We start from the raw sequence: 21,391 nt of genomic DNA, 5'->3' as shown, positions 1-21,391 counted from the left end.
AATAATTTAGTGTTTCCCAAATGTTAAAAAGTAGTTTCTTGCTCCTATATTTTTAACCTAAAACCAGAGATCTAGAAATCAACTAACTGCTTCATGGACGGTAGAGCTACCATTCCATAGATATGAATATGATATAATTTAAACAGAAACAATAGGACAGCAATTAAAAGTCAGCCATGCATCATGATGGATTTGATAAGCTCAACTGTCGCAACACCAATGAAAAATAGAAATAAATACAAAAGTAATATATATATATATATATATATATATATATATCACAAGCATACCTCATTTGGTTGCAATTCTTTTAAAATCCCGAAGCACCTTCTGAATAGCAGAAGCATGTCAAAAATCCTGACTTAAATTACAACAAGAAATTCAGACAGTTGCATGATTACAGCACCTACGCAAATCTGATACCAAAGGGCTAATCAAGAGTCTTGTATACCCCTAGAAGGAATGCTTGGACGTGGTTCCCAATCAAATTCCCCAACATGCTCTAATACCAATTTGGTGTTATGCCCCTTGTGAGATGAGTGAGAGAGAGAGAGAGAGAGAGAGAGAGATTCCATATGGTTCCAAATATTAATGTAATCATTTGTAAACTAGAGGTCATGCTTCAGGAAGTAAACATGTAATGTAACAATCACTTTATTGATAATGTAACCCTCCAGAGAAGAACTTGGGGCAACAACATGAAGCACCCATTTGCATGCCAATAAACCAGAAACAAAACCAAAGACTATAAAGTGCAATATGTGAGCACCCTTGCATCAATAATAATCCTGTATTTTGGATATTTCACAATAAAATTTAACTTAGAGAACAAGATATAATTAAAGTATATGAGAACTCCCACCAAATTGATATGACAGTAACCATGTAACAATATGTACATGCTAACAAAAATAGCACCCAGATAAAGGGCTTCAAAACTTCCGAAACCTTTCATATATGTGTATGTAAAAAATTGAGAACATTACTTAATTTTTTGCAAAATAGACCAAGAAGTAGGACAAAACCTTAGTGTTGACAAAAAAGATGAACAGCTTCTTCAGTCAACAGGAGACGACTTAACTAACTATATGGCATTAACACAGTGGTTTCTTGATCATCAATATCATCTCTAATATGGAACACACACATAATTTCTCAAATCTGCAATGAAGTACAGCTTCTTTATGGGGATATGAAGGCATCAACACACCATCTCTGAAGAAAAAATTTAAGGCTGATTGTAACAGAGAAATACTTTCGTTATCTGCTATTTCAGAATCCTCCTCATTTCTTATGTGGCAACTGCATTCTGTTGGTATGAAATGTACCATATGCCGAGACACCATTTTCTTAACCTGCTTGTTAACAATGTCCTGACAAGCACAGCACTCGGACTGAACTCTTTGATGTTGATTTTTTCCAAAGCATTCTTCAGAGCTGCTGCTACTTTGAGAAATATAAGATTTCCGTACTGCTGCTAAAAGACGCAAAGAACATGAAGCAAGTAGATCGTGGATATCATCTATTGTGGAATAATGGTCTTTGGGTCTCCAGCAATCATAGAGAATTCTACGAACCAGCACATAGATAGCACATAGACATCTAGAGCAACAACAGTACTGGCATGCAGTCCCGGATACAACTGAAAGCTCATTACTCTTTCTGTGTGTGAACTCAGAAACTGTACCAAGTTCATCGGTAACATGCCCTCCACTACTTGAAGAATGATGATTGTCCAGACAATTACACTTGTCACTAGCCTCTTTTGAGCAAGACATGGTCACTGCAACCGAACTGTCAAGATTGGACATATTAGCCTCAGCAGGAATGTTGCTTTCTGTCGCTCCCAAGCCATCGACATGTTTCATATCTGCCAGCTTTTTACCAGGTGATGGACTCCTTGATCCATGAGTTCCATCACCATTTAGTGTAGTTGCAGCTGAGGTAGAACCTGGATGAAAGCTGGAGTGATTAGGCTCCTGAAAATGATTAACATCTGGTATGATGCTTGTATCAGAACTAGGTGATGTCCCTTCATTAAAATCAGCACATTCTCCATTACTGGTAACTACTTTATGAGGACTTCCTTTAGGTGAAACCTCTTCATTGCAGCTTACATTTGGTACACTCCGCATGCTCAAAGGATCATGAACAATATTACCGCTGCTCAAATTATTATCTACATAAAGACTCTCTGTAATCACTGACTTGGTGTTTGACATTGTAATCTGATTATCTGTTTGTACACTGTAGAAACAAAACAGAAAGAACAATATAGTTAATAGTCAGAATTTTTTTTGGAAATGTCAAAAAGGTAGTTTCACAAAATTTCAGGGAAAGAACAGATTTTGGATACATAACAGGACAGTAAGAAAAGATAGTTAGCAATCATAACCAAAAAGGCAGAATGATAAATTACCCAACCATAATGTCGAAAAAAGGGTATGATTTTCTGAATGCCATAAAGGAATTAAAAAGCAAATCCTACATTGGAAAAATCAATTAACGCGGGAAAGGAAATTCAGCAAAAACTGCAGAGAGTTTGCAAATTAGAATATTTTCAATTTCTTTTGTGTACAACAACCAAAGATTATGGAGGAAGCCATAAAGGATAGGAACTAAAACTGTACTGTCACAGCATTATTTGCAGATAATGTGATTTGATTAATAAGAAGAGGACAAGAACAAATGCGAGATCAGATTAAAATCAGCAGACCAAGGAAAGAAAATGACCTAAAAATGTAAAAAGAACAAAAGAATATGGAGGAAAACCAGAGAATAAGGGCCTAAAAATACAACAAAGTGCATATTATTTGCACATGATGTAATGTAGATTGATGAGAAGAGGAAGGGTATAATTGTTAAAATGAAAATATGGATGAAATTTGTAGATAACACCAGGATGGAATGCAATTTCAATGGAAATGGAAATGAAAATAAAGTTCCAGCAAAACTAAACTGCCAGGTGATAACATAATGTACTTGGTCAAATATCCTGGAAGTGATATACAAACAAATATATGAATGATAGAGAGTTGAGTGGATGGCATGGAAAGTTTCTTCTGGTTTGTTATACAACCAATTATACCTTGGTCACCAAAGCACAAACCTATGTCACAATTGAAGTCATGGATGACTACTTGATTCCAATATCATCCATGAATAACCCTATTTTTTTTCCAATTCTTCCCTTAGTATTCAGGGTGAAGTAAGTAGTGAATAACAACTCTGTTTTGTAAGATGTGTTCGTTGAATTGTGAAAGGCTGTTACTTCAGTTGGTTTGGCTCCTCATTTCAAAGTGGAGTTGGTGTGTTTAATTACCTCTAAGATGGATCTTGGGATTTCAAGAAATTATGTAACCGCTTGAAGATGTAGCTGGCAAGATAGGCACAATTATTGTGGTGAATGGGCACAATTTCTGTGGTGTTATCAAGGCACAGTTTTGGGAGTAATATAGAGCATAAATGGAATGCAATTGGGCACAGTCCCAGTGGCACAATTGCATGGTTTTTAGGTCTGTCAGGTCAAGCAGGTGCCTACCCATACCAGCTGCTATACATAGGCTGACGCTGAGGCAAGTGGTGTTATCTTGTACTTATCTAATAGGTCCCAATTAACAAAAATATTCTTCTCTATTAGAAACTATCTCAAAAGGGGTAGTTATAAATGTTGGGTTAAGAGAGTGCCCTGATAAGCCAACTGAACATAGCAAAGATGATGATGTTGAGATGAATGTATGGAAAAATTAAGGATAGACTGAGAAATGGGTATATTAGGATAAGCATGAGAAATGGGTATATTAGGATAAGCATGATGAACCAACTGAGATGCCAATCATGTGTAATGAAGATCTAACAAAATTTCAATAAAGAGCACTTCAATGTGCCAATCCAACAAGAAGGAGAATGGGAAGACCTAAGGTAACATGGATTTAAGTTCTGAGAAAGGATAAGGGAAAGATGGCGAATAACAACAGAAGTCACCCTTACAGGAAAGGTTAATGAATAACTGTTCATAAAGTCAAGCCACAAGAAGGGACAAGGCTGGATTGTTCTGCTTATTCTTCTACCAATATGGAAACTGAAAGATAATAAGAAAGCAAAGGTAGCCCAATCTGAAAATTTTTAGTAAGAACAGTGTTACCTCTGGAATGTGTAAGCCCAGCTAATAACAATATCTTCTAGATAAGCCACTTGTGACAGAAGTCGAAGGTAACGGTATTTGTCTTTCCTGCCCAAAATCTTAGCTCGAACCTGCCCAACTAAAAGCTCTAAAACCCTTCTAACTGCAACAGAGACTTCTCTAACTGAAGTGTAGACACCTTTATATGCCAATAGACCCACAGCCACTAAACCCCTTACAACACCAGAATTTTCTCGATTCTTAAGATTGCTTGCGCTTGCTCCAGCAACTACCTTGTTGGATGAACTATTAGAATCCATCAAACAAGAATTAAATGGCCAACCCTTCCAAGGCCCTTTTATGTCTGCAGAGGGACCTTCTGTCAGTTTCGAGGTTATCCAACAAAGCTCAGCAAATTGTGGATATCGTAAAATCTGATAACCAAATGTGGCAATTGCTAACATTGAACTCCCTTTCACAGTTTTACCAGGAAAAATCCTTGGAACTGAACCTTTATGCCTATCAAGCTGAAGATCAACCTTGTCATGGACTCTCATCTTAGATGGTGGTGACCATCTCTGATCACCATTTGTAACTTGCTGAGTTTCTTTGTCCCTGCAAGATGCTCCAGCATTTGAAACAGTCCGCTCAGCATCCACAGAAGTATCCATGTTTAGCCTCGGGGGTTCTATATTAGCTTTCACTGCAGGAAAGACTTCATTTTTATCATGAGAATTGCTTATATGAGTTCTGTGATGCACCAGCTGTGCATAATGCTGAACCAGGTCCTCTGATAATTTTGCCGCACACGAATCAATCACCTGATTAGGATTAAAATTTCCATCAACACACATCAGAAATCGTGGTGCTATATGTTCTGAAGGAGCAGAATCAGCATGATTCACAGCATCACTGGAAAAAAAAAGCCTTATTGCAGGAGGAAGATCATGATTCTGCATTTCACAAGTAGCCTGCAAACATAAAACATAAATTTCAAAAACTTCAAACACAATTGCAATCACAAAACAAGCACTTTGACTAGTAAATGAGATGCCAAAAAACATGACCGCCAGTTTTGCTCAGCAAATAGGCATTAAGCGAATGAGAAAATACAAAAAAATCTGCTCTTTTAATCTGCAGAAATAGATAACAAATCTAACAACTCACTTTATGCTGAGCACCAGAATGTTTGTACTATCAACATCAGTATTTGCTTAAGAGACCTTAGGAAGATATGGCACAAACTTAGAGCTCATAAAATGCAGTCTTGATAATTTATCAAGAAGAAAATGACCAATGCAAAGCAAACACGAGTCAAGATATTATATCATGGAGAGTTTTTTTTTTTTTCCTAAAAGTGAGAGAGAGAGCATTATTTGCATCAGCAAGTGATAAGCGGCCTGTAAAAAGAATCTATAAACTTAGATCAAAAGCTTCCTCCTGACAAAACTCGGATGAAGCACCAGTGCAAATATATAAAAGGTAGGAATGATGTTGGCACTCACTGATCCTGAGAATGATCAATCTACTGACATCCTAACTGATAGCTAGGATTTGCACGTGACAAGAGAGAGCAGTCAAGAATACTGAATAATATGCATGCTAGGACAAATTTGAATTAGATAGTCACTCCTTTTTTCTAGAGAAAAACCATACTTCTTTTGCTCCATATTCAAGAAGGTGCAGACATGACTAGAACTAGAGGTGGCAAAATATGACCCGACCCGCCAATCCGACACGTGTTCGACTCGCCTTAAACAGGTTTGGATTTGGCTTAAACGGATTCGGATCGTAAACGGTTCAACCTATTTAATCCATTTATTAAACAGATCGGATTTGGGTTTAAATTTTTCGACCCGTCCAACCTGTTTAACCCGTTTATAATTTTTATTTAAAATATTTGGACTATGGATCTATGGTAAAATATGAGCGGCCATTTGAATTTTCATCCGCGGTTGTGATCCGCGACCGTGATCCGTCAGTGGTCACATGTCGAGCTTTGAGTTTTAACCGGCTGTGATCTCTTCCGAGTTCCGTGATCCATCGACCATCGCCCCACTTCATATGTTCCTATTCTCCTTCCCCAAAAAGCCCTAAAGCCTAAATCTCACCGCCTCACCCCCCATCGCCTCCCTCTTCCATGCCAATGCACCGAGGTTCGCGAGTTCCTCCACGCCGTCGCCCACGCAACTCCGTCCCCTCTGCCACTCGCTCTGTTGCTCGCTCCCATCGGCTGCCCATACCACTCGCCGCCATTATCGAGCGATCGAGATCTGGGAACTTGGAGCCTTCGGTGGCGATGATGGCCCTCCTCTGCCTATTCCTCCTCGCGGTGGCGCTTCTAGCCTCCTTTCGGCTGTCAGCGGTGGAGATTCGGATGATGGAGATCCGATCCAACGGGCAGACCATCATCCCCTTCGACGAGTTCAGCTTCACCCACATGCCACAACGACGTCTCGAAGCTCAACGTCTCCGAGATCTCCCTCTCCGACTACTCCAGGAACCTCGAGCTCGGTCAGCTTGGATTCTTCCTCTCTACCCACGATGCCTGGATCCACGTCCTACAGCAGCTCCAAGAGCGTGAAATCACTGCCCGAGTGTTGATCTGCCGAACGAGTTCGCAGCGAAGGTGAAAACCCCTCCGGTCTCTATTCCTTTTTTTTTTAATGGGTTACAGGCTACTTGATAAACAGGATACATGGGCTCTTCATTTTTTTATTTTTTTTGGTGGTGGGTTACCTGATAAACAAGTTATACGGGTTGGATCAGGTAACCTGTTTATTAAACAGAACATGTTCGGGTTTCAAAATCTGACCCGTTTAATAAACAGGTCGGATTCAGGTTAGAGATTTTTTGGCTTGACCCGTATATGACCCGACCCGTTTATCTCCAACCCGACTTGATTGCCACCCCTAATTAGAATATATGCATAACAAAAGGAACATGGCATGCACAAAGCAAACAAAGCAGGAGAGACAGTTTAGCTGTTTCTATGAAATCATTGGTTTCTTTTTTTATTTTTTTGGTTTTATGTTGCACAAATGAAGGACACATGCAAATATATCTGAAACAACAATATCCTACTCCCCTTGGACTAACACTATGCATAAAAGCCTGCAGATATATGCAAAATTCTGCACAAGAGAACACATACTAACATATAGGGCACCAAATGGTTAGAAGAACAGACTGAACATAGATGACAAAACAGAGAACATCAAATATGATGGAGATCGTCAGTGTAACTCGAGCTCATACACAGAAGTCTCTAATCAAGAACATATGCTCACATGAACTATGAAATCAGCTAAAAGGATAAAAAAATAGTAATGCAGACTGAATCTGAAGCTTACCAGAATATTTATAGATCCAGATGCACACACAGAATCCACCTGCTCAACAAATGAATTCCATGCTTGTGAAGAATTTTTTGCTACATCAACTCCTAGTTCTTGGGATGACTTGCAGGCATTTGCACTGCCTTCACTCTGCTTGGCATCCTCTCCACAAGTCTCATCAATAGCCCATAAATCAATTCTAGGCATGTAGATTATGCATCTCCCCACATTTAGGCATTTCACTAATGGAAAAAATTAGTCAAACATTTCAAAAGATGGCAAATAGAACATAAAATAGACAGGTCATTTCATTACTAAAAGCATTTTATTTGAACCCAAGCAATTCATGAAAGATGTCCAAGAAAATACATGAGGATAATAACAATGATCAATGACTTTTTGGATCTAATTCAACAGTAGATAAGTGTAAAACAACTTGGTTAACCGAGAGTGCTTTGTAATGAACCACATAAACAATTGAAAGAAGTAATGGTCACAATCAATTGAGAGAAGTTGCAGCATGGGTACCTACCAGACTGTCAAACAAACTAGAAGCCCAGGAGAATCTGGACAGGAAGGTTCTGTCATAGAAATCAGATGTCCTAGGAAAATCAATTAATCTGGTTACGAGTATTCATGCAACAGTAAAAGAGCTAAGACTTTCTTTGAGTCATGGAGAGAATTTTAATTAAGACCAATGAACTGCTAGAGAATCAAGAAGCTTGTCTTGGATCACATGAATTTTACCAGGAAATCTAGGTCTTACAAATACTTGCAAAATTATCAAAAAACATACAGTTTCTGGATGCAGGATGCATCAAACAATTAATGCATTCAAGGTGAAACTTTAGGCCTAAAGTTATAGAACCAAGTCCGATTACAGCATCAGGTGTCAACATCATTCATGTTTCATGAAGTTGTTAAACATTTTGAGCAACATTAATGACTCTAGAAAAAAAAATACTAAGTTAACAAGTCAATACATGTTTAATCCAGGCTAATAATTAATTAAAGAAAGGAAAGAATAACATTTTAGTGTACAGAGGGATATCCAAGCATGAAAGTTTGAAGCTCCATTATGAGGTAGGAGAATAATCAATCTTAATAACCTTTAATGGTCAAGAAAGCTAATAAACAAAATCTAAAAACATACTTAGAATTTGGGTAAGGCCAAGAATAATATCTCCATGTCCTTCTTGAGAAATAGTAGCCAAATCAACCTTCTGAATATTAACATGGCCCACATACCCATGAAGAAGGCAGCTAGCCAGATGTTGTTGGCCAGATCTGGGAGTTCCAGCAATCAAGGTTCGAAATCCTGATGTATTCCCCAATTTAAGTGACTTCTGCATTGACTCACGGTGTGTACAAGAATCAGAAGTCTCTGATCTAGAGGAAGCAAACCTTTCAAGGACATCATTGTCATCTTCCAATGGATAAGAAGGACCAGATCCTGATGGGCCCATCACCAGGCCATAGCGAGAGAGAACTTTCACTATCTCATTTGCAAAATATGGGTCCGAAGTTAAAGAATGAAGCTGACACCACCAAGAGATGGCAGGGATACTTCTCTGTTCTAAGGCAGAAACAATGATGCTTTCAATAGATTGCAATGCCTTGCGAAAGGAAGGAGGTAACCAGATCCGCCCATCAATGTAAAATGAGATAAGCAGGTGAGACAGCGGTTTTAGAAGGCATGGAACAAGATGAGAGTGGAGTGGTGAAGAAACTACATCATTTGCAGCCATTCCTGCTTCCCTTCGGGAACATGGAGGAGGAGCAAGTGCAAGAGCTTTTAACCAATCTCTTTCCTCCACGACAAATTCTGGCAAAGGAGGAAGTCTGAGATGATCAGATCCTTTTTCAGCAGAAGATAAAAGTTCTTGTAAGGCACAGTTCCTCTTCAAAGCATTCATTGCTGCTTGAGTACAAAGAGACTGCAGATCAGCACCCGCATAACCAGCAGTCTGATTTGCAATCCATGAAAGAAGAGACCCAGATACAGGATTTGGCCAATTTCGAGTATGAAGTGACAAAATAGCAGCTCTATCCTTCAGTGTTGGTAGTGGAAAATATATTTCCCGATCAAACCTCCCTGGTCGCCTAAGAGCAGGATCAACAGCATCAGGACGATTCGTAGCACCTATCACTATAACTGAACCTCGAGACTTCAGACCATCAAGCAAGGAAAGTAAAGTTGACACAACTGAGTTATGTGTTTGATCTTGATGCCTAGACCGATATGGAGCTAACCCATCAATTTCGTCAAAAAAGATAATAGAAGGTTGAGATTTCTCAGCAACCTGAAAAAGAAGTCTTAATTGCCTTTCAGCATCACCAACATATTTTCCCAAACAATCAGCACCTTTACGAGCAAAATAAGCAATCCTCTTTTCCCCACGAGAGCATGCACCAATTAATGCCCGTACAACTAATGTTTTACCTGTACCAGGATATCCATGCAATAGAACACCTCTAGGAGGTGTGATGCCCAGGGTACTGAAGAACTCGGGATATAAAAGGGGTAATAGTACCACTTCTTTCAAGCACTGAATGACATCTTGGAGCCCAGCAACAGATTCCCAACCCTGGTACGACTTTCCATTTTCATAAGAACCCCCAATATAGACAGGTGCTATTCTTAAAAGATCTCGGTGAAGCCTCTTGCCTTCACGTTTCAAGAACTCTTCATCCTCTCCGCAATTTTCCAACCATTTCTCTTCAGCTTCCAAGTCCTTCCTCCATGTATCATGTGAAAGCTTTCTCATATCCAGCTTCAATTTCTTAAATTTCATTTTCCTAATTTGCTGAGAGTAACTCTCTCCTTGAGGTTGGAAAAGATGCCGATGATCATTGCAAGCTATTAGAAATTTGCGATGATCAAATATACAACCATCTGCTCGGCCACAAGGCTGCAACAAGAAAGATCACATACAAGGAAAAATAAGAAAAAAAACATGATAAAGATATATCATCAATAGCAGAGAAATAATATACAACCAAATGATAGGTTTTAGGGCACCGATCAACACGGCAACCAATGGTTGCTCCAGGTCTCCCACAACGGCTGCATTTCAATACCCTTCCCCTGCAAAGTGCAGCTCTAACATTTCTCAGGCATCCCAAACCAGCAAAGTATACCTGAAATTCACAACATACATGCATTGAATTTATGACAGTTATTTATTATCTGAAGATAATAAAAAGACCTTTTTGAATATCTGTTGTCTAGCATCAGCATCTATGTTATTATACAATGACAGATGCTAACACAATCAGAGACTACAAGGCCTAAGCCCCATCCTGAAGGAAGGTGATTTAATATGAAGGACATGTAGCTATTTAGTCAACAGTATATTGACACATTTATGATTTATCCCACTAAGCAGATATCTGTATATGCTCAATCAACAAGTTCGGCATATGTGATGAAACATTTAAAAATGCTGCAGTTACACAACCATGATGACACATGATGCTATTTCAAGGCATGTTATCAACTATACAACAGGAACCTAAAGATGGGAACCCAAAGAGTTATGAACTATAAACAAGTCGAATTCGAAAATTTTTGTAATATCCCAAAAACTAGGATCCTGTAAGAGCAAGATTATCCCTCTAGGAGAACTAGTATAGTCGGCCATAAGGTCACACCCCTTCTTCATTCTATGAGCTATTCTAGAACTTCGGGGTTCCTGCATATCCATTTGGTGGCCATTGAGAAAAGGAGTGGCTAATTCATTTCGGTATCTTTGCGTACCTACTTAACCTATCCGACTCCTAACAGGTAAGTGCAATATCCTTCATGTCATCCAGCAGCTAAACTGAATCCGACCCATTGGACAAAAGTCAGGTTTTTTTTTTTTCCTCACTATCCCAGGGCGATAAGGATGCAAAAGGCCTATGTATCCAGGAGCTGAGGGTGCCTCCCGGCCGAAGCATAGTTCCAATCCAGTAGAAACAGTGGGTGCAGGAACCAGTAAATATTATTGGTTCCAGATGAGCAGCAATGAATATGATCTGAACTATCAATTGTAGTCCAGATCAAAGAAAGTTGGGAAACACAAATAGCCTACCATGCCAATCATTTATTATATCTACACATTTATAAAAAAAGTTATATGGTGTTAATGATATCATCAATAATGGTATACATAGTAACAATATCAAAGTAAGCATTTTTCAGCACTTCATGAACAAAATCTTTCTACACTACATATGGGGACACAGATGTGAATACTCAATCATGATAAAATGGAGAACATAAATATTCTTTAAAGATGGGAAATGGGCATACATTCCAGTATATGATGTGAGATGCGAGGTAATGAACAAATGCAAATGCTTAAATACATATACATCAACATATGCATATATACATACATGCATGCATGTGTACATAGACATAGATACAAGCCTTTTCACATCATATGGAAGGTAATACAAAACGTGGAACAGAATAAGGAAGAAAATTTCATTAATTAATAGTTCAAAGTAGCCATGGGAACATGAATCAATTTGCCATCTACGTTCTCTGATACCCTTTCCTTTTTGCATTTCACAATTTTCTCCACCAAATTTCCATTAAGAAATGTTATATTTAATTTTTCACCAAATAGCTACAATGACATGATAGATCTGACAAGTCTCAGCTAAAATCTAAGAAAGAATGGTGGATGTAATATAAGGCTTTCTTGCATAGCTGTTGATCTCTCATATTCCATTTATCAAGGTTTCCAAAATAGGTGAAACAGAACGGTACCACCAGCACCATACCATTCCAATAGGATTCTAGCACCAAGACAAGACCCATGTCACCAAAACATTGCAAAAACGGGACATCCGGGGTGGTACAGACCCTGGTTCAACCGGTACAATGCTTGTATCAATCATCCTGAACGAACCAGTTGGTATCAACTGGTACTGAAGTTGATATTACCAGTTCGAACACATCCCAACTGGGACATCCTGGGAAATCTATTTAAAATAGAAAAGGGGTTGTAGGGGGGCCAATTAGGTACTCCAATTCCTTTAGGCATATCGTGAGGGACTCCCAAGACCTCTTACCCAGTTGGCGAGAAAAGAGAAAGAGAGGAAGGAGGGGTGGGGGAGGGTTTTTTTGCTCAAATTGGGAGAGAGAAACCCAATGAACCAGCAAGGAAGGGCACTCTGTTCAGGTAAGACCCTTGGATCTCTATTTTCTGGTATTGGCAAAAATCAGAAAAAGGGGCAATCTACATCAATTTTTTGTTTTACTTCAATATTTCTGGATATTGTAGACAGCACCATACAATATGATGAATTTTACTTTCAAAAAAATATAAATTATATAATTTTTTTTATATTAAAATATCAATAAAAATAAAGCAAGTGGGAATATAGTCTAAAGAATTGTAGCATGCCTGCATTCGTAGTATGCACGTGCTGCACTTATTATGGCTGTAATATCTTTCTCAAATATTTATAATTATTTAAGTAATTTATTTATCAAGAAAATAATTTAAAATACCTAAGTTCCTTAAAAATCTTTTAAAAACATAGTATATGTCCCAAATTATCTATGTAATTCTTAAATTTCATTGTCATGCATTTCATTAGAAAACAGATTTTTTAATGACTTTTAGACTATTTTTACAGGAAAATATTTAAAATTTGAAAATGTTAGTTAAATGTAATAAATATGCATCATGCATTGATCATTAAAAAGATGAGTTCTAAAATTTTCACCTTGTATTTTGTTGATTAACATATAATTTTCTGATTTCCAACCTATTTTATGATTTAATTGTCAAAAATATAGAACATGCATTTGATAATTAATGAGAACAATTCTAAACTATCTCGCATTTTGTTCATTGATAAAATAAGTTCTGAATTATTTTTTAAATAAAATAATTATTTATGAATCATGACTAATATGATAAGATTCTATCAAACTGAAAATGCATTGAAAATGTCTTTCATGAATTCTAAATTGAGTGTATGATATGCACGAAGCACATATTTTAGGTTGGTAGATAGCTTCTAATAAGAAGGGTCCAAGAGAGCCCGATGTTCGATAGCACCATTGAAGGACAGGCTCAAAAACATCATTACATATGCCAGGGGTGGCAATTTACTCCGCCCCAATGAGTACCCGACCCAACCCTAACCTATTTAGAGTCAGCGGCAAGGATGGGTAATGGCAATAGCCCCCTCAAACCTGGCCTGATTACACATAAGCCTTGACCAATCGGACCCTCCACACTCTTTGCTTCAAGTCTGGTTTATATTCTATGTGTTATTGACTTACAGAGCTTTTCTTTATATTTTGTAGGTTCATTAAGACCACCACACGATAGCAAAATTTAAATCATCCTGGATGATCATGATCATAATAGAGAAAAGAGTATTGTAATCAATCGTGAGAGATTAATCATGTGAAAGACTATAAGATACATATTTAGTTGTTCTTTTTTTTAAAACGATTGCTTTTCTTAGTTTACCGGACATTTGATTTCTTAAAGAACAATATTTCTGTTTGTCGTTTCTATTATTATTAAAAATTTGGTTTGCTATGCTCTATATCTTTGGCTCTTATTTTGTTCAATGTTATTTGAAGTATTGAAATTTACTTTTATATTTTTTTTTCATTTGGTTAATTTGTATGCAAAAATAATGACTTTTATAGCTTTACCCACCTTAACCCACCCGCCCTATCTAACCATACCCACCCCACCCCAAGGATGGTACAATGTGAGTATGGTAATGGCCTACCCAACCATACCCGCCTCGTTGCTATCTTGTTGGACCCCTTGCAAAGTCTAAAGGAAGCAAAGTAGGGGCTCAATTCTTTTACTAATGAGGGAAAGTTTATGTATGCCATGCAAAATCGGAACCACAACGCTCGGACAGAAACCAGAGAGACATCATCCTCCAAGAGGAGAGGATCCAGGGTTGGTTCAGCAAGAGGCACACAAGATCAACGTTATGGAGATGGGTATGTAGAGATATCGGAGGCTCAATTGCCGAAACTTATGTTTAGGGGCAGGAGGATAATATGTGCACTTGGCACATCATAAGCCAAACTAATGAAAAAGATTAGAGAGGAGACAAAGGAGATGAGGAGCAGTACCTATAAGTTGAGAAGTTGCTATGTAGATTAGAGGGAGTTAACATTAGTGGCATGTCTACCAGTGCATCGGATAGCTACAGTGAACAACAAATCTAATCATATGCTAGAGGAGGATCTCCTAGTGTATCTGACAGCTTGGACATTATGCTTCATCCACGTATGATCTATTTGGTTTCTTCCACACATCACATATCCCACTAGATCCAACTCTGCACATTATCCCTCCTATTGATATGAGTATAGCCAGGGTTTGGAGTGTAATGCTGCTTCCTACTATCCTGAGCAGGTATGACTAGGCTCCAAGGAGTAGTAGATGTACACCTTTGCAGCACTAAGAGCCACAACCCAGTCATGATCCAACATCTTATGATCAACAAGAATGGGGACTATATTCAGGTTGGTATAATATTCCAGGTCCAAACTACCAGCAAGACCCGGATGTACATAAGAGCCATCGAAATTCTACATGAGATTAGACTATTAAAGCAAGTTATTATGATTTTCTTTTTACAATTTTGTACTGCATTTGCCAATCTTCGCTGATAAATGTTGTTAGTTAATTAAACACTGTGCCGGTACAGATATTAACCCTCAATTATCACATACAGTTTAAAACATCTCTTAAAATACCAAATAAGATCACCTAAATATCTTCATCATGCATAAAAAAACCAAATTAATGAAAAAAAATACAAAAATTTGGTCCTTACGGTATGCTAACTGTATGAAGTCCAGTGCCGTGTCGGTGCAGGATGGCCCGGTACCATACTGGTTGAGCCAAAAACAAGTACCAAGCTCTATATTGATTTTCAAAACCTTCCTCTTTATTTAACATGTAATGGAGGATAAAATCCATTTAATCAAACATACTTATGCTACCTAAGCCTCCTAAGCTAAATCAAACAGTAGAGCAGGGGTCGGGGGAGGGAGGGAGGGAGGGAGGGCGAGAGAGACTCCATAGACCTAAAACACTAAGCTTCTTATATTACAAAAAATTAAATTGATAAATATCTATCCATGATTCAACAAGAATCTTAGAATTCACATAATGTTAGATGTAGATAGGATCATGTACTTAACTAACAAACCAGGAGACTCATATCATACATGGTGGAGATTGTTAGTGTTCTTCTGAAATCAACTCAATAAAAAATGTTGTGAATTAGTCATTGACAGATTGTTTTACCAACATGGCCTAATATTAACAGCGGAGCTGCAAAATCCCTGACTATCAAATTATATTTTTATTTCCATTATCTCTTCCACCTGAAGCGTTATTTATGTGTCCTTGCTAAAGCTCAAGAACATTCAAGATCTTATAATACAATGACATATCCCAACATCTACATGTGGTCAGCTCATACATCGCAACAAGATAACACTCCTTAAAAACAAAATCATGATGACTAAATCATCAAATACTATGGTCTCAGTTATCAAGGAAATCAATAATGCTCTTTATGTTGCTGGAAACTCATGCAATTTGTCTCAATGTATATGGTCCAACTATACGGCATGCAAGGAATGATACTTAGTGATAATTAAAAAGTCATAAAGATAAGTAAAAAAACTAGAATTTAAGAAGAAAGAAGGGAACTACAGTGGCAAACAAATAAAAAATAAAACCAAGAATTTTTAGTGGATCAATTCATTAGATTGTTATCAGCATGTTTTTCTTTAGAGAGACAAAAAAGAGAGGCTCAAACTACAAGTTCTTAGTTTTTGCAACATGGCAAGTTTCTAGACTTCAATCGATCATCACAATTTGTCTGTTACTTTGATAATATTTCAAGATAGTGTTTAATCTCAACCAGAGTTTCCTAAGGTAAAGACTTAAAGTCCCCATAGTATACATCCAACCAACATCGGTGGAACCGCTCCGAATCAGGTTCCGAACCATACTAGCGGCGGATCAAGACAGTTCTGGCCTCTGGATCGAGAAACCAACGAAAGGGAAAAAGAGAAAGAGAGAGAGAGAGAGTGTGTGTGTGTGGCCGGCAGCAACTAAAATAGGGCGGGAGAGGGGGAGAGAGGGCTTCCAAAGCCCTCTCTCCTTCGTGCTTTGGAACCTGCCCTTGAAATGAAGCCCTCTCTCCTCCGTGCTTTGGAACTTGCCCCTGTTTCAAAAAACAAAAGGGGCTTCCGCCCCTTTATTTTGATTTTTTTAAGTAAAGTCGGCAACCACTACCAACTTCATTTATTATTTTTTTGAAAATTTTTTAAATGAGGAATTTCAAAATGAAATCATCATCCACTTAAAAAATTTCAAAAAAGGTTCACGTAAAAAATTTAAAAAAAAGTAGCTATAGCAGCCAACTTCACTTAAAAAATTCCAAAAGAATATATATAAAAAGGGCAAAAGCCCCCTTTCCAATGCATGGAGGAAAGAGGGCTCCGAAAGCCATCTCTCCCCCCTCCCTCACCCCTATTCCAACCACGACTCTCTCTCTCTCTCTCTGCCCCCCTCCCCTTCGATTTTGCCGAGCAGTTCATGTTAGGATGGCATGGCATGAGGGCATAACGTACTAGCTCACCGGCCAACCAGCACGGATACTAGTTCCATAACGTACCATCTCGCCGGCCAACTGGCACGGATACCAATTCCGGTGCTACCTTCCATGCATCTAACATAATAAATATATGTACAATGGATTGCCCAAGTTTCATGAAGAGAAGTTGAGTCTTGTAGGTGATCTTTGTTTCTTCAACGGTTCAACTGCTCTACAGTAAATTTTAACTTGTGACCAGCCTGTCAAAATATTTATGTTCTCACTTGACACCAGAAAAGAGCCCTCTAGAAATCCTAAGATATGTTCTTAATAAGTATAAATTTCACCACAAGATAAAATTTCCCAGTCTACTGAGGATCCTCAAGTCAAAAATGAAAAAAACAATATAAAAGACCAAGAATATATCAATATTTTTGAAATTACAGCAATATTATTCCTTCTTTAAAACCCTAGCACATGGCTACAATTCCTTCCTTTTATTTTCTACTAAAAAAAGATCAATTTATATATTCTTCTAATGAAAATAATATATCGATCATATGGTTATGAAAGACCGGAACATGGTTTGGTAACCGAAGATGATCCCCATGTTGACCTCCTTAATATGTTTTCATTATTGCCTTTTAAATTAGTTCCAAGTTCACTCCTTGAATTTCTCGCCATTACTTCTGTAGGTGTGTTCTGGCCCTCACTTGTAAAAAAATGTCTGCTCTACTACTCCATAAAGGCACCAAAACTTTAGTCATGGTGCACTAAAATTTAAGTCTACCATTACATAAGGACTAGGTACCAAATACCAACTACAACTTCCAATGGTTTGTAAACAAAATAAGTTCAACCTTCAAAGAAAGTGCCATCCTACAACCTAAATATGGCAAAGAGTCCCTACGATAAACTTTAAAAATTCTCCCAGTAATCAAATCCAAAGTTCAAATCATCATATCTCAATGCTCTTAAATTGGTTCCTCTCTTCATTTTATTTCCAGGGCATTCGTTGACATATCATGCCACTCATTAAATAGTAGAAAGTACACAATCAAGAAAAGTGGATTCCACTTGTTTAAGATTTTGATCAATAGGATCAATAAATTATCAATCTTCTTCATTTTCCACCTCTACTTCCTCTTTCATAGGTCTTTGTTATACATTTATGACAATCAAACTCTTAAGCAACACTTTTGCATGTTTAATGCTAGCAAAATGATATGGAACAACATGTAATTTACTTTTTGATCCAAGTGGATAGAAGGAGACAGAACATAAAATATTAGATTGTGTATGGTATAAAAAAAAATATAATTAATTAAAATGAAGAAGAAGAAGAAGAAGAAGAAGAAGAAGAAGAAGAAGGATGAAAGAAGAGCATTCCAAAAACACTAAATGTACAGATAAGTGTTTAAATGAGTTTAAATAACCTGGCTTGTGATAAGACAACCCTGAGTTCAAATTTTAACTAGCAAGCTCAACTGGAGTTCTAGAATATACTTCATTAGCTAATGAGCCTAAATAAAGCTCTGAAAACCTCTGCTAAGTTCAGGCTTAGCTCACTCCTTGGAGGAGAAAAACTAGGTTGTGAGAGGTTGGCAAACTTGCACTCTTTCAGAACCAATACAATTCAGGCAACCCCAATGAACCAGTCGAAGTTAGCTGTATGAACCCATCTGGCAGCAAAGCATGGCTGCCATATACTCATTTTTGAGGCATCAACGATGTCTGAAAATATAGAATCATCTAATGACAGTGTAAAATGAACAAAATTACATTTAAAGGCAGCTAGGTAGCAACATCTCTAACATGCAGTAAGAAATGCATACAATGATTTCCACCAATCAGACGTGTATGTAATAATATAAGACAAAGACAACTCAGTAGATATACTGCACCTCCGGACTCCAAACAGCGCAATGCTGATGCACCCAAACACGAGCCATGCCGAAACGATCACGAATAGGTCCCAAAAGCCTACCAAGCCAACCAGGTTCATCTCCAAACCCATCCCACACATCATAGTTAGGTTCCTCTGAAGCTGACGATCCTTCATATGCCTCGTTATCACTCTCCATGGACTCATGGACGAGTCTCTTTGGTGGCTTCCCATCAGTCCCTCCCCCACAAAGGCCACACCTCCGACCTTCTTTCACATGCGGCTCGGTAAGCTTGTCTTGTGAAATGGGCAATTCCAGATAATCGTCCTTCAAGATCTCCTCATTCTCAACAGCTTTGCTGTTCAGATGTTCGCCTGATAGGTTGGCTGCATCCTTTCCCAAGTCAGTATTTTCCACTTGGAAAATAGGATATGCAGTCCCTTGTTCAAATGGCTGATCTACTTTCTCTTCTCCACCTACATTCATACATTCAATCTGTTCTCTAACCTCCTGAGCCTGCTCAGCAGTCTGCAAGTCCTCGTTTGATTCACAACCAAGCTGCAAATCAGAGGCAGCTTTAATTTCATCTTCAGGGGATGCCTTCTGACCGCTATCTTCTCCATCATCTGAAGGCAAAATGACATCTCTATCTCCAGGTTCTTCAGCACCCTCAGATATCTCATCACTAGAAACCCTCTTCCTCCTGCCCCTCTTGGATCCTAATGCCGGCGAATCCAACCCACTCATCCCCTCCTTAGTCACTGGCTTCGAAGGCTCCTTTTTCTTTCTAACAACCCTACCCGATGCCCGAAGATGCTTCTTTTCACCAAAGAAGGGGGCCTTGCTTCCCACCTTCGCAACCCTAGATCGTAGTCTCGACCTCCAATTCCCCGCTTCCACCTCCGAATCCTTAGTTTCTTGGCCACAAGGGCTCAAAGACGTCTCCTTTCTCCGCAAAAGAAGCGCCTTTCCCTCATCTTGACGATCGCCATTCCTTCTCATCCTCCCCTTCTTCTTCCTCCTCTTCCGACTCCCACCACCCCCTATTCGAATTGGCGAATCCCCATCTCTAGACCTCTTCCTCCGGTGAGAGGGCGTGGGGGAGGCGTCCAGCACGGCCGGGGCTCTCCGGACACGGGAGCTGCGGCGAAGACGGCCGGAATCGTCCTCCGGCGACCGAATCCCCGGGATGGAAAGACCGGAGGGTGTGTCGCAGATGGCGTCCAGCCTCTTCTGCTTCTTTCGCGCCCGGGAGCCCGCCGGCCGGCCCTTCCGCCGCTTGCCGCCGCCGGAGGCCACCGCCGGCGCCGCCGCCTGAGTCTGAGACAGAGGCATCAAGATACACGAAGAAGGGTGAGCGAGAGAGACGGAGGAAAGGTCAGTGAAATATCGCCCTAAAGAGGAAGAAGCCCAAGCGGGGTGAGAAGAAGGCGAGGAGAAGGGAGGAGGGTTTTTTCCATGCGGGATCGTACGCGATTTGTTTTTCCAGCCATTTCAATGCTGTAAGGGAGTGTGTAAGCGTTATTAATGTAGAATATTGGGTTCAGGGGTGGTGAGAGTTCGTCTTAATTTTGGGTTAAGGGAGTGGGTTTTGGACATTTTCTTTCATGTGGTGGAGCGAGCCTGTGAATTGCTGGTTCTTCAGAAAATCAGAACGGGGATTTAGGGGACTGGGAGCTTTGGGAGTCGGAGCCTTGGATGCTTGGGCTCGCTTGAGCTATAATTAGTAGAATAAAATTGTTATAGTTAAGTATCAAAAAAAAAATATTAGGTTGTATTCGGTGCATCACCAGATAATTTTAAAAGATAATCAAGATTATCTTCAAAATAAATTATTATTATTAAATTATCGATAATATCGATTATTGTGTTTAATACGTATAGATAATATTACAGTAAAATTACTGAAATTCTTAATTAACATGTTTAGTATGACAATCAAATTATCGATAATATGAAATCAAATTTTCAAAATATCCCCCTTAACCTTATAATAATAACATATTATATTATATTATTATATATAATAATATTTATATAATTATTATAATATAATATAATATAGTTTAAAATAGTACATTATAATATTATATTATGATATTATAATAAACTATTATATTACATTATATTATATTAATAATATAATAATATATTATATTATATTATTATATATAATAATATTATATAATATATTATATTCATAAAAGATATTATTAAAATATATTATAATATTAATATATTAATATATTATAATATAATAGTAAAATAATATAATTAATAATTCTTATATAGAATAATATTTATATAATATATATTACAATATATTAATATAATACATAATGTTATATGATAATATTATTACATTATATACAATATTATAATATAATTATATATACTTTGTTATATAATATAATATAATTATATACTATATTATATAATTA

At 38.0% G+C, this 21,391-nt stretch overlaps 1 protein-coding gene across 1 annotated transcript; it reads right to left on the bottom strand.

Moving 5' to 3' along the window:
- Positions 1-847: 847 nt before the first annotated feature.
- On the bottom strand, positions 848-20,443 carry LOC105043405 (uncharacterized). Its single transcript, XM_010920940.4, has 6 exons — positions 18,969-20,443; positions 10,462-10,602; positions 8,615-10,373; positions 7,477-7,703; positions 4,145-5,094; positions 848-2,247 (listed from the first exon to the last, which is right to left on the bottom strand). The coding sequence occupies exons 1-6, from the start codon at positions 20,283-20,285 to the stop codon at positions 1,095-1,097; spliced, it is 5,547 nt and encodes a 1,848-aa protein (XP_010919242.1). The 5' UTR covers positions 20,286-20,443; the 3' UTR covers positions 848-1,094.
- Between the last annotated feature and the right edge of the window lie 948 nt (positions 20,444-21,391).

The sequence above is a fragment of the Elaeis guineensis genome, chromosome 2 (assembly GCF_000442705.2).
Source record: "Elaeis guineensis isolate ETL-2024a chromosome 2, EG11, whole genome shotgun sequence".
Taxonomy (NCBI): Eukaryota; Viridiplantae; Streptophyta; class Magnoliopsida; order Arecales; family Arecaceae; genus Elaeis; species Elaeis guineensis.
This window is presented reverse-complemented; position numbering and strand designations above follow the sequence as displayed.

Excerpts from the sequence above, each read along its gene's own strand:
- LOC105043405 (XM_010920940.4), bottom strand. The coding sequence starts at position 20,285 with ATGCCTCTGTCTCAGACTCAGGCGGCGGCGCCGGCGGTGGCCTCCGGC. Across the intron at positions 7,704-8,614 it reads TGGCCTTACCCAAATTCTAA|TGAAATGCCTAAATGTGGGG; the intron begins GTATGTTTTTAG and ends TTTTTCCATTAG. Across the intron at positions 2,248-4,144 it reads TGGGCTTACACATTCCAGAG|TGTACAAACAGATAATCAGA; the intron begins GTAACACTGTTC and ends TTGTTTCTACAG.